Source organism: Danio rerio, chromosome 5 (assembly GCF_049306965.1).
Source record: "Danio rerio strain Tuebingen ecotype United States chromosome 5, GRCz12tu, whole genome shotgun sequence".
NCBI classification, from domain to species: Eukaryota; Metazoa; Chordata; class Actinopteri; order Cypriniformes; family Danionidae; genus Danio; species Danio rerio.
In genome coordinates, this window is record NC_133180.1 from 1,350,001 (window position 1) to 1,369,154 (window position 19,154).

At 40.2% G+C, this 19,154-nt stretch overlaps 1 protein-coding gene across 3 annotated transcripts in view; it reads left to right on the forward strand.

Annotated features, from left to right (window-relative positions):
* Window positions 1-18,747, forward strand: part of ythdc2 (YTH domain containing 2) — a 52,030-nt gene extending 33,283 nt beyond the window's left edge. For 2 of the 3 annotated variants that reach the window (XM_021476371.3, XM_073951773.1), the window contains 13 exons: window positions 746-828; window positions 1,349-1,454; window positions 2,269-2,388; window positions 5,465-5,737; window positions 6,119-6,245; window positions 7,693-7,892; window positions 8,066-8,264; window positions 9,278-9,375; window positions 9,816-10,102; window positions 12,418-12,532; window positions 12,987-13,193; window positions 13,412-13,594; window positions 16,655-18,747. In XM_021476371.3, coding sequence (XP_021332046.1) covers window positions 746-828; window positions 1,349-1,454; window positions 2,269-2,388; window positions 5,465-5,737; window positions 6,119-6,245; window positions 7,693-7,892; window positions 8,066-8,264; window positions 9,278-9,375; window positions 9,816-10,102; window positions 12,418-12,532; window positions 12,987-13,193; window positions 13,412-13,594; window positions 16,655-16,708 — 2,052 coding nt within the window. In that variant the 3' untranslated portion in view covers window positions 16,709-18,747. Of the gene's footprint in view, window positions 1-745; window positions 829-1,348; window positions 1,455-2,268; window positions 2,389-5,464; window positions 5,738-6,118; window positions 6,246-7,692; window positions 7,893-8,065; window positions 8,265-9,277; window positions 9,376-9,467; window positions 10,103-12,417; window positions 12,533-12,986; window positions 13,194-13,411; window positions 13,595-16,654 lie in introns of all 3 variants that reach the window. The other variant, XR_012406614.1, reaches the window with a different exon arrangement.
* Window positions 18,748-19,154: the final 407 nt, after the last annotated feature.

The following is a 19,154-nucleotide window of genomic DNA, read 5'->3' on the forward strand; positions in this document are numbered from 1 at the left end:
CTGCTGTCTCTAGAGTGTGAAGTGAAGTTTCAGCTCGAAACAGCTCACAGATGATGTTCTCCAGCTCTCTGAAACTGACCCTTTCAGGCTTTGATCCTAATCGTGGCATTTTGGTGACTGTCGCTTTAAATGCAAATGAGATTGTGCTCTTTTTCAGAAGAGGGTGGAGCTACAGATGAATATGCAAAAGCATAGCAACAGATGTAAAACAGCAGTGTGCGTGTTGTGAGTGCTGGTCATGTGTGCTTGAGTGTGAGTGTGTGCTTGATGCTTCTGTCAGTCTGTCTCTCCTGTCGCTGTTCATCTCAAACTCCACATCTATAATCCTCTTAGTCTATGCTGACATTATCTTCAGCAGCTCAAACACTCTAATGGCTAATAGACAGACGGCTGCTTCTCACTCAGGGCTGCTGGAGATGCTAATGAAGGAGAGATGGGCACTAGTGGGCGGGGCTACCCTCTGATGACACGTACAAAGGGAGAATGTCAATCACAGTGCTTCACTCATCAAGTCTGATCAGAACAAACACAATTCATTACTGTTGAGCAGTAGAGACTGGATATACTCGCTCGCTGTTGTGTTTAAACCTCATATAAAAGTGATTTTTGCATAATAGGTTCTCTTTAAATAAAATTAAGTCAAATATGTGGTATATTCCTGCTTTGCTGTGGACTCTTCAGTGCGTCTCTGCTCAGCTGTAGTGCTTTGCATGAGGGTGAGTCTGCTGTTGTGTTTGTGCTGCAGAAAGCATACGACGCTCTGAATAACGTCACCATGCTGAAGATGGTGTGGATCTCGAAGGCCAGCGCTTTGCAGAGGAAGGGCCGGTCAGTCTGTGCAGAAAATCACCATTACACACTGAAAATGTCTCAAAAGAATCAAAGCATAGTGAATCTTGTCTTAAAGTGCTTAAAGAGCAGCTCATACAATATATTTAAAGTGTCATAATACTGTGCCAAGTCTCCTACTACAGCTTTAAATGCGTGTAAGCTCAAAACACATTTCCATTTTCTCATAATATCATCATATTTAACATCAGAATCATTTTGCTGTGATTTTAATTTGATTCGTTTGAATCAATTCAGAGCTTCAGGTCTGCAAGCCCCTCCCCCTTCAATAAGCCAGCTCTGCTCTGATTGGTCAGCTGAGCAGAGTCTGTTTTAAAGTGTCCATTTCAGAGTATTCTTATGGTGCAGGAGGCGGGGTTATGCAAATGAGCTACTTTGATCATGTTGATGTAGATCAGCAGCAGGAAAAAGATTTCCTGTAAGTGTGTGTTTATTGAAGAGTGTGTGTGTGTGTGTGTGTGTGTGTGTGTGTGTGTGTGTGTGTGTGTGTGTTGTTCAGAGCGGGACGCTGCAGGCCGGGTGTGTGTTTTCATCTGTTCAGCCGGCTGCGCTTCTCCAACATGCTGGAGCACCAGATTCCACAGCTGCTGCGCATGCCCTTACAGGTACACACACACACACAAACACACACATGCATACACACATACACATGTGCACACTTGCACACACAGACATATAAATGCAAAAGCACATGCACATACACACAGACACATGTGCACACTCACATACACACACAAACACTTACACACGTACATCTCAAATAAACACAGACATATATGTGCACACTCGCATACACACAAGGACACATACATATGTGCATGCTCAGACACTCTCACACTGATGTGCACACTTGCATGCATGCATGCAGACACACACACGTGCAAGCATATGCATACAAACACACGTGCACACACATTCATCACACAGACACTCACATGTGCATACGCGCACATTCACACATATGTAGATGCAGACTCTCTTTCACACAGATACACACACACACACAAAGCTCAAACAACACAACACCATCAGCTTTGATAGATGCTAGTAAACCTGCAGCATGATTTGCCATCGAGTTTCAGATAGAGTTCATCAATTATGACAGAGGAGTGTTTGACGTCTACAGTTAGCCGTTTAGCAGACACTCAGTCACTTACAATTGAGGAGGCATTCACGGCTACATTACAACAACACAAGTGCTGATCATACAGAGGAACGGTCAGTGCTCAGAGACGTCAGTGCTGGAGTCAGGAGGGGGGAGTGTTTTTAATTATTTTACATTTTATTTTATTTCTGAATGTGCTCAGATGATGGCAGAGAAGGTTTGTAGTTGCTGTATGAATAATTCCAGTGAATCAGCAGTCTGTGTGGGAATGGGAAGACCATGGTGATATCGAGTCTTCTGTGTGTGTCTGTCAGGAGCTGTGTCTGCACACTAAACTCCTGGCTCCGATCAACTGCCCGGTCGCTGAGTTTCTCTCCAGAGCTCCGGAGCCGCCGCACATAAACACGGTCAAACACGCCGTGCAGATGCTCAAGGTCAGATTAACTCTCTTACCGTCGACTCTCTTACTGTTTTTTTATTTGCACTGTAATTGCAAAAAAATGCATTGGTGTTGTGTTTAAATGCATATCATGGTTTCCGCTACTTTCATTCTTCCATGGCAAACTTCATCCCGCCATGGCTACAATACAGCTTCTCGTTGAAAACATTCAGTCGTGTTGTTTTTAATCGCACCAAAACGTATTAAAAGGTACGTGAATTATAACAGCGCGAACTTTTCTGTAACTGTAGTAGTGCTGTGCGTTATTTGTTTAACCAGTTGAACTCCGCGGACCAGGTACCTGTTATTCACAGCCTATGCAGGTTCGGTTCACTAAATAGACCTCATTCACAGCAAGGTTATAATAGTTATGGATTTTTCATTAGTTTTAGTTTCTATTTCGTTTTGACTTTTTGTTTTAAATTCAGTCCGTTTTAATTAGTTTTAGCAGCAGATTTCTTAGTTTTTATTAGTTTCTATAGTTTAAAAAGTCTTAGTTTTAGTTTAGTTTTTATTAGTTTCAGTTTTTTTCTAAATGAGGATATTTGTTAGGTGCAAGATTCAAAATCAACAGGATAAATATTGTATAATAAAAACTCAGTCATACATTTTTGAAACATGTATTCAGAGAACACATGAACACTATCATCTACCACAACCATCTACCCATCCTCAAACTCAAATACAGCAGCCCACAAGACAGCAGACTTAAGTACAATATGTGTGCAGGGCTGCTTCTGAGGTTAGACACAGTAGTGATTGGCAGGGCCAGATTAACCAAAGGGCCAGTCCGCACTTAGATGTTGCCTACTCTCCATCACGAGGAAGACAAGTGGGAATCATTAATAAGTGTGTGTATTATGGAGGACTCATATTCCTAGAACTGGATTGGAGAGGTGTTATTCAAATCATGTGCATTATAAGTTAGTAGAAGTTATACATTAAAAATACCCTTAAATATAAATTTTAGTGCTGCTTCAGTGAACTTGAACAAGTTTATTAAAATCCGTTAATTTCCCCTAGTTGTAATAGTATTTTTTTTTTCAAAGTGTGCTTTAAATGCTTTAAAAATAAGTTAAATCTTTGTAGACTAGAAATATATATAGTGTAAATCAATTGTTTTAAAAATATAGCCAATACATTATAGATTAATTTTATTTAACAAGTATTATATAAATCTTATTTTTTTATTCAACTATTCAAGACATTGTTCATAGGGGCTTCTAAATTATTAATCCGGGCCTGGTGATGGGAAATTCAGATATTTAACATGGATGTGAGGACTCAACATTATGTAGTCAGCAAAAGTCATTTCAGTCAGTTAAAATTCAATTCAATTCAGCTTTATTTGTACAGCGCTTTTACAATGTAGCTTGTGTCAAAGCAGCTTCACATAAATGGTCATAGTAACTGGAACTGTGTAGTTCAGTTTTTAGTGTTTAAGTTCAGTTCAGTTTAGCTCAGTGATGATCTGAAAAATGTCTTAGAGTAAAGTTTTACAACCCAACTGAAGCATGATTCACTTATTTAAACTCCATTACTATTGTCTGTTATGAAATAAACTTACGTTTTGTCCCCAGATCCTCTCATTTAAGCCCTCGGTTCACCCCTGCTGCTGTTGTTCCAGTTCAGTTCAGTCATACAGCAGGCTGTCATGTACTGTTTGTGTTTGGTTCACTGAATCACGCATGCGCAGTATTATCGGTTCATCGCTTCTCAATGTAACGTTGCTGTTCTAATAACTGAATGAGAGTATATATTGGATTATTTAGAGTCAGAGGGGGTATTAGGCTTGTTATAAAGTAAGTAGTTGGTGGATAAGTGCTTACTGTAGACACGAATCGTTTCAAATGATTCAGTTCGATTTGGTGAACTAGTTCAACCGGTTCACTTAGAAGATCCGGTTAAAAAGATTTGTTCGCTATTGCGATACAGAAATAAAACTCATTACTGGGCACAAATGTGTTAAAGTAATAGTTTTAAGTCTCTTTATTTAATGCTGTCACCGTGCTGCTGTCATGTCCACTCGTTGTTTTTGTCGCGGGAGCTACAGCGAGGATGACTGGAGGAGAGCCGGCTTGATCTGGCCAATGGCAGCAAGAGACTCTGAGGTGCGAAAGGGTCAAACACAAACACCTGCAGCGCGGATTATATTTACATCTAAAAGGCTTACAATAAGATTATGAATTACATACATTTACAAACACGAAAATGAAAAATGTTTTTTCTATAATTCTAGTTAGCTTCAGTTAGTTTTGTATGCACACAATACAGTTTCAGTTAGTTCTAGTTTTAGAAAAAACTCGTTTTTATTTTAATTTCAGTTAACCACAATTATTTAACATTTTAGTTTTCGTTTTTTCATTCGTTTTCGTTAACTATAACAACCTTGATTCACAGGCGCGCGCCCGCCCTCTCTGTGGTGACAGCTAATGGTCAGCTCACATCACGTGTGATTTTGCGGCTGCAAATACATCATTACATGAAGACAGAAATAAAATTTTTGGGGTGAATTATACCTTATAAATACAGTGTGTGACTCTTTCAACACCATTTGGAGGTGTCCACATTGCTGAGCAGCGTATGTAAAACAGTGTGAAGACTTGTTGCTTCTCTCCTTAACTAAAGATCGCCATCTTTTTTCGATTAATTGTGCAGCTCTTTTCTATACTGTACAGGAGACAAGGAGGAGATTGATTGACAATGATCTACAGCCCATCAGGACGCAGAACACAATGTGCTGTAAAAAAAAGCAATAAAAGCAGTGTGTCAAGTTGCACTAAACAAATCTGCGAGACCGTGAAAAGTAAACCGTGTTAGAGCGAGTGACCACTGTATATATAATGAAAATGCTTTTGCATTGCCATGCATTGGTGTTGCATTAAAAATATGTATACTACACAACTAAGCATGCAGTTTTATCATTCGTGCATAAACACAAACCAGCATTTCTGCTATCCCAGAGCTGTATGCAAACTCTGTCAGAATGCTCATCTAGAGACACTTAAGGAAAGTGAATGGAAAATGTACCTTGAATTGTTCTGTAAAGCTAATATTTATTCCGCTTTCAGACAATTGATGCCATGGATCCGTGGGAGAACCTGACGGAGCTGGGCCTGCACCTTGCAGACCTGCCGGTGGAGCCTCACCTGGGGAAGATGGTGCTGTGTGCGGTGGTGTTGAAATGTCTGGACCCGGTGCTCACCATCGCCTGCACGCTGGCCCATCGGGAGCCGTTCGTTCTGCCCGCTCAGGCCGCTCAAAGACGTGTGGCGATGCTCTGCAGGAGACGCTTCACCGCCAACACCTTCAGCGACCACATGGCTTTGCTCAGGGCCTTCCAGGTCAGAGGTCACACGCTTCACACATACATGAGCATGACCTTTTTTTTTCTCCAGAAACTAGTGTTCAGCTTAAAGTGACATGTAAAGGCTTCACTAGGGTAATTAGGGTAAAGTTAGGGTAATTAAGCAAGTCATTGTATAACAGTGGTTTGTTCTGGAGACAATCCAACACTAATATTGCTGAAGGGGCGAATAATATTGACATTTAAAATGGGTTTAAAACAATTAAAAACTGCTTTTCTAGTTTAAATGCAAAAAATAAGCTGCACAGGACAGTGAATAATGTAGACCTAACTTGTAAATGTGATTAATTATTATAATGAGTTGTGCATTTGAGCTCTGTGATTGGCTGATGAGTGTGTTTTGGGTGTGTTTCTGCAGGCATGGCAGAAAGCGCGCAGTGACGGCTGGGAAAGAGCTTTCTGTGAGAAAAACTTCCTCTCTCAGGCCACCATGGAGATCATCGTCAGCATGCGGACGCAGCTTCTGGGACAGCTGAGAGCCACAGGTCACTACATATTACCTGCATGTTTCAGAGATTTAATAAGTAATTTTAAATGTCACTTAAAGCTGAATACTAGTGTCTTGAAGAGTACCTAGTTTAATATTATTTACTGTCATCATGGCAGAGATAAAATAAATCAGTTATTAGAGATGAGTTATTAACACTTCTATGATAAGAAATCTGTTCTCTTCATTAAACAGAAATTGGGGAAAAATATAAAAGAATTCCGATTTAACAGGAGGGCAAATAGATCTGACTTCATCTGTATATGTGTTAAAAATCCTATCTTTATCTTTATAATTATTGTGCTTGGCGCAAACGGTCCTTTAATAATAATTAATTGATTAATAATTAATTAACTCATAATAAGTCAGGGTACCTCCTCTTGTGAATGGTCCATTAATATGACAGTTTTCCTCCTGGTTTTGTGAACGGAGCTTTATTAAGTCAGTTTTTCTTCTTTTTCCTACCTAATAAGTCAGTTTTCTCCAGTTTCCTCCTAATAAATCAGTTTTTTTCCTTATCCTGTGAACAGGCCTATATTCAGTCAGTTTTCCTTCTAATAAATCAGTTTTTCTCTTGGTCCTGTGAACAAGCCTTTAATAAGTCAGGTTTCCTCCTAATCTTGTGAACAGGCCTTTATTAAGTCAGTTTTCCTCCTAATAAGTCATTTTTCTCCTGATCTTGTGAACGGGCCTTTAATAAGTCTGTTTCTCTTCTAATAAGTCAGTTTTTCTCCTAATAAGTCAGTTTTCCTCCTAATGAGTCAGTTTTCTTTCTAATGAGTTTTCCTCCTGGTCTTGTGAACAGGCTTTTAATAAGTTATAGTTATAACTAAATAATTAGTCTGTTTTTGTCCTAATAAGTCAATTTTTCTCCTGGTCTTGTGAACAGGCCTTTATTCAGTCAGTTTTCCTTCTAATAAGTGTGTTTTTCTCCTGGTCCTGTGAACAGGACTTTAATAATTCTGTTTTCCTCCTAATAAGTCAGTTTTTCTCCTATTAAGTTAGTTTTCCTCCTAATAAGTCAGTTGTTTCTCCTATCAAGTTAGTTCTTCTCGTAATAAGTCCCTTTTTCTTCTTATAAGTCAGTTTTTCTCCTCGTCCTGTGAACAGGACTTTAATGATTCTGTTTTCCTCCTAATTAGTCAGTTTTTCTCCTAACAAGTCAGTTTTCCTCTAAGTCAGTTTTTTTTTTCTAATAAGTCATTTTTCTCCTGGTCTTGTGAACGAGCCTTTAATAAGTCAGTTTTTCTCCTAATAAGTCAGTTTTCCTCCTAATAAGTCAGTTTTTCTCATAATAAATCAGTTTTACTCCTAATAAGTCAGTTTTCCTCTAAGTCAGTTTTCTTTCTAATGAGTTTTCCTCCTGGTCTTGTGAACAGGCTTTTAATAAGTCAGTTTTTCTTCTGGGCCTGTGAACAGGCCTTTAATAAATCAGTTTTCTGCAGGTTTTGTGCGTGCTCGCGGCGGCGGCGACATCCGTGATGTAAACCAAAACTCGGAGAACTGGGCGGTGGTAAAAGCGGCGCTGGTGGCAGGCATGTACCCAAACCTGATCCATCGGGACGGCCTGAGCCTCAGCGGAGAGAAAGAGAAGAAGGTCCGACTGCACCCCACTTCTGTCCTCAGCCAGCCGCAGTACAAGAAGGTCAGACACCACGCTAAATTTGCTTTAAAAATCTGTATATTCAGCCAAAAAATACAGTAATATTACATCATATAATATACTGTAAATCAGCTGTTTACTTTAACTGCAAATTATATCAAGCGGTATATTAATGTGTGTAGAAAATAATTTAATATGTTTTTTTCTCTGCCCAGATCCCTCCTGCCAATGGGCAGGCAGCAGCTGTTGATTCTCTGCCCACCGATTGGCTGATCTATGATGAGATGACGCGAGCTCATAGAATTGCCAGTGTCAGGTGCTGTACTGCGGTCACACCCCTCACCATTGCCCTGTTTGGGGGAGGAGCCAAACTGCCCAGCTCCGCTCTCCAGGAGGCGGTCCTTCAGAGAGGATGTAAATAGTCAGCACACACACACAACACACATACACATACTGTGCATACATATGCGCACACACTATACACATACAATCTATGTACAAACAAAAATTACACAAATTCATACACAATACACATACATGCATACATACAGTACATGCATAAACATGCATACATACAAATACACGCACGCATACATGGAAGCACACACAGTAAACAGATATAAACAGTGAAACTGAAGGCCTGGTGTTAGAGCGCAGTAGTTGTTTAGTATGGTGTAGCTCTTCCTCCCTAATACATCATCATCAGCTGCTGTAGTGAATGACAGACAGGAGTCCTGCACAGCAGTCAGAGGGATTGTGAGCTGTTCTTCTTCAGTATAGTGTTCAGGTCTCTACTGATGCTGCTGGAGGAAAACCTTTCCTGACTCGCACTTCCAAAACACCCCAAAAGTGCTCAATAATGTATAGCTCTGGGTACTGTGCAGGCCATGGAAGGTGTTCTACTTCACTGTCATGCAAATAAGACCACTCTGTCTCCAGTCCTGCTGTGTGTATTGCTGCATTATCATCCTGATACACACCACTGCATTCAGGATACAATGTTTGACCCATTGGGTCACGTGGTCCTCAAGTTGGGTAGTCCTCGACAGTGATCCAGCACCCACCTAGCACCAGTATTGGGCCATTGAATGCCATGATATCAAGCCCAAACCATCAATGATCCCCCCATGCTTTGCTCTGGGCATCAGCAGTCTGGGTGGGCCGCTTTTGGGGCTTCTCCACACCGTAACTCTCCCGGATGTGGGAAAGACCCTGTGGTGGAAACCGGAGAGTTGAGCTGCACATTAACTTCTGCAGTGAAACCTCCAAACACAAACAAACACACAGTGTACATACATACACACACAATATACACACATTATGCATACACACACATACTCTCCCTCACTCCCTTTCTCTCTCTCTCACACACACACACACACACACACACACACACACACACAGTAATTCAGCATGTTTTTCTGCAGCTGCTGACAGCAGTGACAGTGAGGTGGAGGATCAGTGCAGCGCTCGACAGGCTCACCTCACACTCGACCACTGGATCAACTTCAGGCTGGACCCAGAGGTTAGATATTCTGCTGTTTACACACATATTTCTCATACTACACACATACACACGCAGGCTCACCTCACACTCGACCACTGGATCAATTTCAGGCTGGACTGGGCTGTCAGAAACTCTGCTTGCTCTACTCTCTGTCCTCTCCTGCTGTCATACTAGACTGCAGGCTGATGAATGCTGGATTCTGATTGGCTCATGGATATTCTACAGTTCATTCTCTGTGTTTGTGTGTTTCTTGTGTGTGTGTTTTCTTGTATTTTCATGTTTTTTTTCTCTTGTGTGTGTTTTATTGTGTGTTTGTTATTTTTTCTGTGTGTGGGGTTCCTTTGTGTGTGTGTGTGTTTGTGTGTGTGTGTGTGTGTGTGTGTATTAGTTTGTGTAAGTGTATTTTCCACATGTATTTTTTCATGTGTGTGTTTTTTGTGTGTGTGTGTGTGTGTCAGACGGCGGAGCTAGTGTTCGGCCTGCGTCAGCGCTGGCAGAGTGTGTTCCTGCGGCGGATCCGCTCCCCCAGTAAGGCCTGCTCTCAGCTGGACGAGTCCACCATCCGCACGCTGGTGTCTGTGCTGTCGGCGGAGGAGCAGAGCGCAGGGCTGCAGCAGCCCACCGGCATCGGCCAGAGACCCCGACCCGTCAGCGCAGAAGACAGCAGCTCATACACTCACACACACGGACGCAGCAGGAACACAGCCGACACACCACAGCAGGAGGCCACAGCCAGCCCCGACAGGTGAGAGAAGCTTGACACTGCACACACACACTGTAGACTCACACACTCATGCTGGACGGGTCAACAGGACACCAATATATCGGTCAATACAAGCTGTTTTTACTTATTTTTATCAGCAGTTATCAGCAGGTAGATTTGTGGAACATAAAACTTTAAAACTCAAAAGCTGAAAGCTTATCGAAGGCTGGATCAAGGGGGCAGCAGTCTCAGGAAAACCCTAGACTTCCCTCTCCCAGACATTCCAGCAGATTTCCCGAGGCGCTCCCAGGTGTGCAGAGAGACAAGCATTACAGTAGTCACTACAGTGTCCTGGGCAGGGCTTAACATTAACTTTTTTGACCACTAGCCACTGTGGCTAGTACTTTTCCAACATTACTAGCCACTCGCCAGTTTCACTAGCCACAGTTTTATTGTTGGGAAAATATATTTTATACGCATAGATATGACTTTGACATGCTAAAATTACTTGATTTAGAGTTTGCGTTATCTCTACATGCCTCCTCATTCATTTTACTTTTTGTGTGTCGTGTATGAGTTTGCTTAATAATCATGAGCAGATGGGTCAGAATTTCATATATTACAATTAGTTTTTATAATGTTCAGAGCCCAAAATGAAGGATTTACCCAATTTATCTCTGACCACACCATACATAAACAGTTCATTATTTCTTAGCCACAAATTTTAAGTCTGTCAAAACAAGCAAAATACAGCTGAATACTGTACTTTTTATTTAACAGAACACATGTACAGTCATATGTCCTGGCTAAAGGTCCCAGATCACCAGTGAACTACACATAAATGGGGAGTTATTCTCCCATTAAAGCAATGTTATTGTAAAAACTGATAATTAAATCATATTAATGCAAAAGAAAGCAGGTAAAAACATACTGTGTGATGATGAAAGGATGATCACACACGCATGGTTAATGACTGACCCATAAATTATCTTTTCAAAGAATGGTTAAAGCGAAAGCAACTGGCGCTGCTTACAATAAGTCAACTCTGGAGCTCTGGAAAGCAGCAAGACTGTAGACTGTAGGTGCACGTTCCTTCCTTTTTGTTCAGTCTATTTGAAAGAGAAACGATCGCATCAGTTGTGTTTCTAGACACAGTTGCTTCACAAAAGGAAACGGGAGCGCGCATCACCTCAGCTGATTATCCTCTCATTCGGTATTCACTTGTTTTGCTCGCGCAAAGTTGCGAACGCAATTATTTTAGTCAGTTTTGTTGCTTCTCGATCGCCTGTGCATGCATATTGGACCATCCTTATTGTCGAACCCTGCCTTAAAGAATTATTATCTGGTAGGGGTGTCACGATTTCGATTTTTAATCGAAATTGATCTAAATTCATGCTCAATTTCGATTATCGAATCAAAAAATAGAATCGTCGATGCTGCCACGCCCCCATGTCATGTCAGCTTGGCTTGCCAAGCGGGAAAAAACAGGCTTGTTGAACTGCAGACGCAGGAGACCCGTCGACAGAACTTAAACCCTCTCCTCTTTCAATGAAGTCGCCGGTGTGGAAGCATTTTGGATTTCCAGTGAGTTATGTTGACAACGTTCGTGTTGTCGACAAAAAAAAACACAGTTTTGCAAGCTCTGCTATGTACGTATTAGGGTTCGTCCGATAGACAACACCAGCATCGCGATCCTCCGCCCGCCCCCGTTGCAAATCCGCTCGCGAAAAGTACACACTCAGGCCCTGTTTACACTGTCTTTGTTTTTAAATGGCATTTTAGAACAACAACGATTTTACCTCCACAGTGGCGTGTAGCATTTCTGAGCAGCCCTCCTTCCTCTCTACCTCTGACACACACACACAGACACAGACGCACACACACAGCCATGGGCTCGAGACAGCGGGTTCAGGCAGTCAGAGGATCAATAGACTGCTTCAATCTTTCACTCACTTGTACTTTGTAATTTTAGCGAACACCTCAGATACTGTTGGCTGGTTCCTGTTGGTTGTGCGTCTTTTTTACCGACGCCATTATAACGACACAGATCACTGCCTATTCACGAGTCCCGCAGAAAAAGTGATTGACAGGTGGAATTATGTGTGTATCGCATCAACAGTTGAATTTGTGAAACACATTTCTGAAAACCTATAATGCTGACTAGTAATATAATACAAAAATTATAATTTTTTGTTGTTGTAATTGTTACTATTTGTGGTAAGTTTGGCCTAATAAGAAGCTAAAACTAGTTTCTTTCATATTTATAATGTTATTTGTTTACTGTGAAGTGTTAGTTATGTAGTAGATGTGTGTAAATGAGGTATCTGCAGTGTCATCAGTGTTTGTGTGTCCCGCAGACCTCGACTGGCATCTCAGCTGAAGAATCCCAGAATGCATCACTCTCGCCATCAGGAGGAGGATCTGGCACCCTGTGGGATCTCTGAGGGGCCGACGTCTCCATCCACTGCTTTGGTGTGTGGGTGTCGCTCTCAACTGTGTGATTGTGTCCGCGTGTGTGTTTCCGAAGCCCTGCTCAGCTCACTGTGTCTCAAGCCCATGTGTGTGTCGCCCTCAGCTCTGTCTGTGTGTGTGCTAATATCAGCAGATGTGGTTTACAGGGACACAAAGTTAATAATGACATGGCTATGGGTGGTTTACAGGGTCACACCTCGTGTCCCTATAATTCAAAATGTTATTTAATAATCAGATTTTGCCACAGCTTTCCTGTGAGGATTTGGTTTAGGGGTGGGGGAGGACCATATGATAAGCGGTTTTACTGTATAAAATACATTACCCCTATAGAGTGTCCCTGTAAACGTGTGTGTATGTGTTTTCTGCAGCATGACTCAGTGTTTATGTCTCTGCGTGCTGTGTGTTTCTGATGGTCTGCTTACTCTTACTCTGCTTGTGTGTGTTGCGTGTGCAGGTTAGCATGTCAGCGTGTGTGCGCGCGCCGCACTCTAGCGTACGCTACTTCATCATGAAGAGCAGTAACCCCCGTAACATCGAGCTGTCGCAGCAGCGGAGCGTCTGGTCCACCACACCCAACAACGAGCAGAAGCTGAACCGAGCCTTCCAGAACAGCAGTGCAGTCTTCCTGGTGTTCTCTGTGCAGGGGTCTGGACACTTCCAGGTCTCTCTCACACACACACACACACACAGATACTCAGACACACACTGGGCGGATCTTTCTTTAATATCTGTTTAGAGAAGATTTGTTCAACACATTTCTAAAGATAATAGTTTTAATGACGCATTTAAAAGTATATTTAATAGTCAACAATTTAGGAGAAAATGATGATGATGATTCATTTATAACAATGTAGAATTCTCTCTCTCTCTGTGTCTCAGGGATATGCACGCATGACGTCTGCAGTGAGCAGCGAGCGCTGTCTGGACTTCGGCTCCTCTGGTCTGGGTGGAGTGTTTTCGGTGCAGTGGATACACACTGAGAGTCTGGCCTTCCAGCTCACACACAAACTGCTGAACCCCTGGAACGACAACAAGAAAGTGCAGATCAGCAGAGACGCTCAGGTGACACAACCACACTCATATAAACACACACAAACGCACACATTATCTAGAATTACAGGTACATTTCAAGGATATTTAATTCATTTTCCTTAATGTTGACTGTAACAGAAAGTTGAGAGTAACTGAAATTTGACTGATAAAAGAGTTGACTAACAGTTGACTATAGGTAACAGAGTTGATGGTAGTTAACAGTTAACAGTAGGTAACAGAGTTGACGTTAACAGAAATTTGACAGTTACAGAGTTGACAGATAACACAGTTGATGATAACAGTTAACTAGGTAGCAGAGTTGACAGTAGGTAACAGTTAACGATAGATAACAAAGTTGATAGGTAACAGTTGATGTTAGGTAACAGAGTTGATGGTGGGTAACCGGGTTGATGGTAACAGTTGACGGAAGGTAACAGAGTTGATGAAGGTAACAGAGTTGACTAGGTAAGTGTTGAGGATATGTAACAGAGTTGACCGTAGGTAACAGAGTTGATGGTAGGTAACAGTTGACAGTAGGTAACAGTTGACGGTAGGTAACAGAGTTGACGGTAGGTAACCGAGTTGATGAAGGTAACAGAGTTGACTAGGTAAGTGTTGATGATGGGTAACAGAGTTGACCGTAGGTAACAGAGTTGATGGTAGGTAACCGAGTTGACGAAGGTAACAGAGTGGACTAGGTAAGTGTTGATGATAGGTAACAGAGTTGACCGTAGGTAACAGAGTTGATGGTAGGTAACAGTCGACAGTAGGTAACAGTTGATGGTAGGTAACAGAGTTGATGGTAGGTAACCAAGTTGACGAAGGTAACAGTTGACTAGGTAAGTGTTGATGATAGGTAACAGAGTTGACAGTAGGTAACAGAGTTGACCGTAGGTAACAGAGTTGACGGTAGGTAACCGAGTTGACGAAGGTAACAGTTGACTAGGTAAGTGTTGATGATAGGTAACAGAGTTGACCGTAGGTAACAGAGTTGATGGTAGGTAACAGAGTTGACGGTAGGTAACCGAGTTGACGAAGGTAACAAAGTTGACTAGGTAAGTGTTGATGATAGGTAACAAGAGTTGAGCGTAGGTAACAGAGTTGACCGTAGTTAACAGAGTTGATTGTAGGTAACAGTCAACAGTAGGTAACAGTTGACAGTAGGTAACATAGTTGACTGTAGGTAACCGAGTTGATGGTAACAGTTGACAGAAGGTAACAAAGTTGATGATAACAGTTAACTAGGTAGCAGAGTTGACAGTAGGTAACAGTTAACGATAGATAACAAAGTTGATAGGTAACAGTTGATGTTAGGTAACCGGGTTGATGGTAACAGTTGACGGAAGGTAACAGAGTTGACTAGGTAAGTGTTGATGATAGGTAACAGAGTTGACCGTAGGTAACAGAGTTGATGGTAGGTAACAGTTGACAGTAGGTAACAGTTGACGGTAGGTAACAGAGTTGACGGTAGGTAACCGAGTTGACGAAGTTAACAGAGTTGACTAGGTAAGTGTTGATGATATGTAACAGAGTTGACCGTAGGTAACAGAGTTGATGGTAGGTAACAGTCGACAGTAGGTAACAGTCGACAGTAGGTAACAGTTGATGGTAGGTAACAGAGTTGATGGTAGGTAACAGTCGACAGTAGGTAACAGTTGATTGTAGGTAACAGAGTTGATGGTAGGTAACCAAGTTGACGAAGGTAACAGTTGACTAGGTAAGTGTTGATGATAGGTAACGGAGTTGACAGTAGGTAACAGAGTTGACCGTAGGTAACAGAGTTAATGGTAGGTAACAGAGTTGACGGTAGGTAACCGAGTTGACGAAGGTAACAAAGTTGACTAGGTAAGTGTTCATGATAGGTAACAAGAGTTGAGCGTAGATAACAGAGTTGAGTGTAGGTAACAGAGTTGACCGTAGTTAACAGAGTTGATTGTAGGTAACAGTCAACAGTGGGTAACAGTTGACAGTAGGTAACATAATTGACTGTAGGTAACCGAGTTGATGGTAACAGTTGACAGAAGGTAACAGAGTTGACTAGGTAAGTGTTGACAATAGGTAACAGAGTTGATGGTAGGTAACAGCCAACAGTAGGTAACAGTTGACGGTAGGTAACAGAGTTTGTTATAACAGTTGACGGAAGGTAACAGAGTTGACGAAGGTAACAGAGTTGACTAGGTAAGTGTTGACGATAGGTAACAGAGTTGACTGTAGGTAACAGAGTTGATGGTAGGTAACAGTCGACAGTAGGTAATAGTTGACGGTAGGTAACAGTTGACAGTAGGTAACAGAGTTGTCGAAGATAACAGAGTTGACAGTAGGTAACAGAAATTTGACAGATAACTAGAGTTGACGGTAACAGTTAACAATAGATAAGAGAGCTGACAGAAGGTAACAGAGTTGACAGATAACCGAGTTGACGCTAACAGTTGATGGTAGTTGATGGTAGTTGACAGAGTTGACGGTAGGTAAATGAGTTGTCAAAGGTAACACAGTTGACGATAGGCAACAGAGTGGACGAAGGTAGCAGTTGACGATAAGTAACTAAGTTGACGATTGGTAATATTGTTGACGATTGGTAACAGAGTTGACAGTAGGTAACAGAGTTGATGGTAGGTAACAGAGTTAACGGCTGGTAACAGAGTTAATGGCCGGTAACTGAGTTGACGATAGGTAACAGTTGACGATTGATAACAGAGTTGATGATAGGTAACAGAGTTGACGATTAGTAACAGAGTTGACGATTGGTAACAGAGTTGATGATAGGTAACAGAGTTGACGATTAGTAACAGAGTTGACGATTAGTAACAGAGTTGACGATTGGTAACAGAGTTGGCGGTTGGTAACAGAGTTGGCGGTAGGTAACAGAATGGACGAAGGTAACAATTGACGGATGGTAACAGGCGACTGGCTGGTCGGAAATAGAGTTGAAGATAACAGAAGGTTGAGTAACAGGAAGTTGACGGTACGGTAACAGAAACGTTTTTTTTTTTTTTTTTTTAACAAATCAATTTTTATAATTGTGTGTGTTTGTTTCTGTGTGTGTTTGTGTGTGTGTGTGTGTGTGTGTGTGTGTGTGTGTGTGTGCAGGAGCTGGAGCCGCACACAGGGAATCAGTTATTGCAGCTGTGGGAGAAATTGTAAAGCAATGGACATGCAAATCCTCCAGATGAACACACTCATCAGAGAAACAGCGTCATCGATACACACACACATTTACTGGAGAAACTGCAGTCCTCAGCGCAGTTTATCATCAAAGAGAGAAAGGACAAGAAAAACACACTTCTTTCAGAAGCAAAACCAGACATTTGCTCTTCATCTTTCATGCAGGAAATAAACAGGACTCATATCTTCGTATCTTCAGTTCTTCTGCTGCTGCTCCAGTAAGTGCACCTTTATTGATGTTTTTACCACTTTTTGAGATTTGTGGTTTTCCTTTTATTTAATTTTAATTTATTTTGTCTTGACCTTTTTCCCATGTTTTCTCAGGTTTTTTTCTTAACTCATTTATTACATTTATCTTATTTTTATTTGTGTATCAATACACCAAGTTTGTTTTACTTGTTTTTTTTTATTTTCTTATTATTTTCTTAGTTTTTTTTCTGAATTGAATTTTCTTTTATTTTCATGTTTTTTGTTTTCTTCTTTGATATTTAGTTTTATTTTACCTAACACATTTTTGTGTGTATTTCTTCCTTGAAAAGTGAAAAATTATATTTAAAAAATCCCCCCCCCCACACACTCACTATTTTACTTGACTGGGATTTTTTTATTTATTTTAATATTTTGATATTTTTTACTGAGATTTTTTTTTTCATTATTTTAGTTTTTCATTTAGCTTTTCATTTTTTCAGAGCTTTTTTCCCCGTCATTTTTTATTCTTCAGTCCTTTTGATTTGTGAATTTATTTTCTTTTTTTTCTTTTCTTTTCATTTTTGCATCTTTTTTTTACTTTTTTGATAATTGATTTATTGCAGGTTTTTTGTTTGTTTTGTTTTGTTTTTTCAAATTTTCAAGACTTTTTTTGTGACTTTTTCTAAGATGGTTCTCTTCACAACTTTTCATTTTTTTAATTAATTTGTCACATTATCTCCACTCATTTCTTCATTAAAAAAAAGATTTTTCAAGATATTTTGGAGGTTGTTTCACAAATTTCAAGATTTTTGAGATTTTTTTTTTCATCATATTCATTTAATTTTTGTATGCAAATTTTATAATTTTCCTTAATTTTTTAATATAATTCTTCACTTTTCCCCACCCATTTTACTTGACTGAGATTCTTTTCATTAAAAAAAAGTTTGTTCATGATTTATTCCTCTTCATTTATATTCACAAAATGTTTCACTTTTTGAGAGATTTTTTTCCCCATAACTTTTTCCACTTTATTCCATTTTTATTTTCATTTTTTTTATTTTGTATCATTACACTTGTTTTACTTGAGTTTTGTTTTTTCATTTTTGGGTAATCTTTAACAGTTTTGATAATTGGTTAATTGCGATTTCATTTAATTTCTTCCTTTATTATTTGCTTCATAAACTTTGTCACTTCATCTCCACTCATTTTCTTTATTTAAAAAAGATTTTTCAAGAGTTTATAGAGATTATTTCATAACTTTCAGTTATTCTCATTTCATCCTCCCCTCATGTTACTTGACTGGTTTCATATTTCTTCTTGAGGTTTTTGACATTTAGTTTGTTTCAGATGTTTCCTGATTTCTGAATATTCAGGTGTTTGTTCTGAAAAATTATTCAGAAATTCTGAAGATGAAGGTTTAAAGATCTCACCGTTGTGGAAAATGATGTTCTTGGTTTGTTTCGAGCCTCCTAAACCTCAGCAGTCTGTTTTACGGATGTAGTTTTTATAAATCATCTGTTCAGTGTGTTTTATTTGAATGTTTCTGTCGTGATGGTTTTGCACGAGTGTTGAAGCGTCTGCTAGTTTACTGTATTTGACTGTGAGCTCATGCTATAATGTTGCTTTAGTTTGAAATGTTTTATGCATTAAGTGTGTTTTAATCTTCATCTCTGACTGAATGAATTCAGCACACCAATAGTGGACAACCTCAAGCCAAAGTTCAGCTTGTTTTTCATTGATTTGCACTTTAATCAGTTTTGATGAATGTTCAGGGCTTCTCATGTTCTCATGCAAATCTGGAATCTGCAATAAACATCTCGCTGCATTTATGAGACTCTCCTCTATCATGCAGATCATATAATAATGCTGCTTTTAGGCCCTTTGAAATGCTTTTCTTTACCTTGTTCATTTTTATCACTCTTTGATATTTTAAGTTTCCTTCATTTTTTTATTTAGTTTTTCTTTTATTTTACACAACAGCTGTTTTGTTTTTCATGACTTTTTTCAGTAAAACATTGAGGAAACTATTACAAAAACATCTGATTTGGGGCTCTATATTACAATTCTAAGCACAAAGTCTAAAGCTCATGGCACAAGCGCAATAAGAGCGTGTCTGAATCCACTTCTGCTATTATAAGGATGGAACAATCCGCTCTGTGCATGGTCTAACAGGGTTGAGCTGATTCTCTTAATGAGTTCTGGGTGTGTTTTGAGCATAACCTGCATTAAACTAATC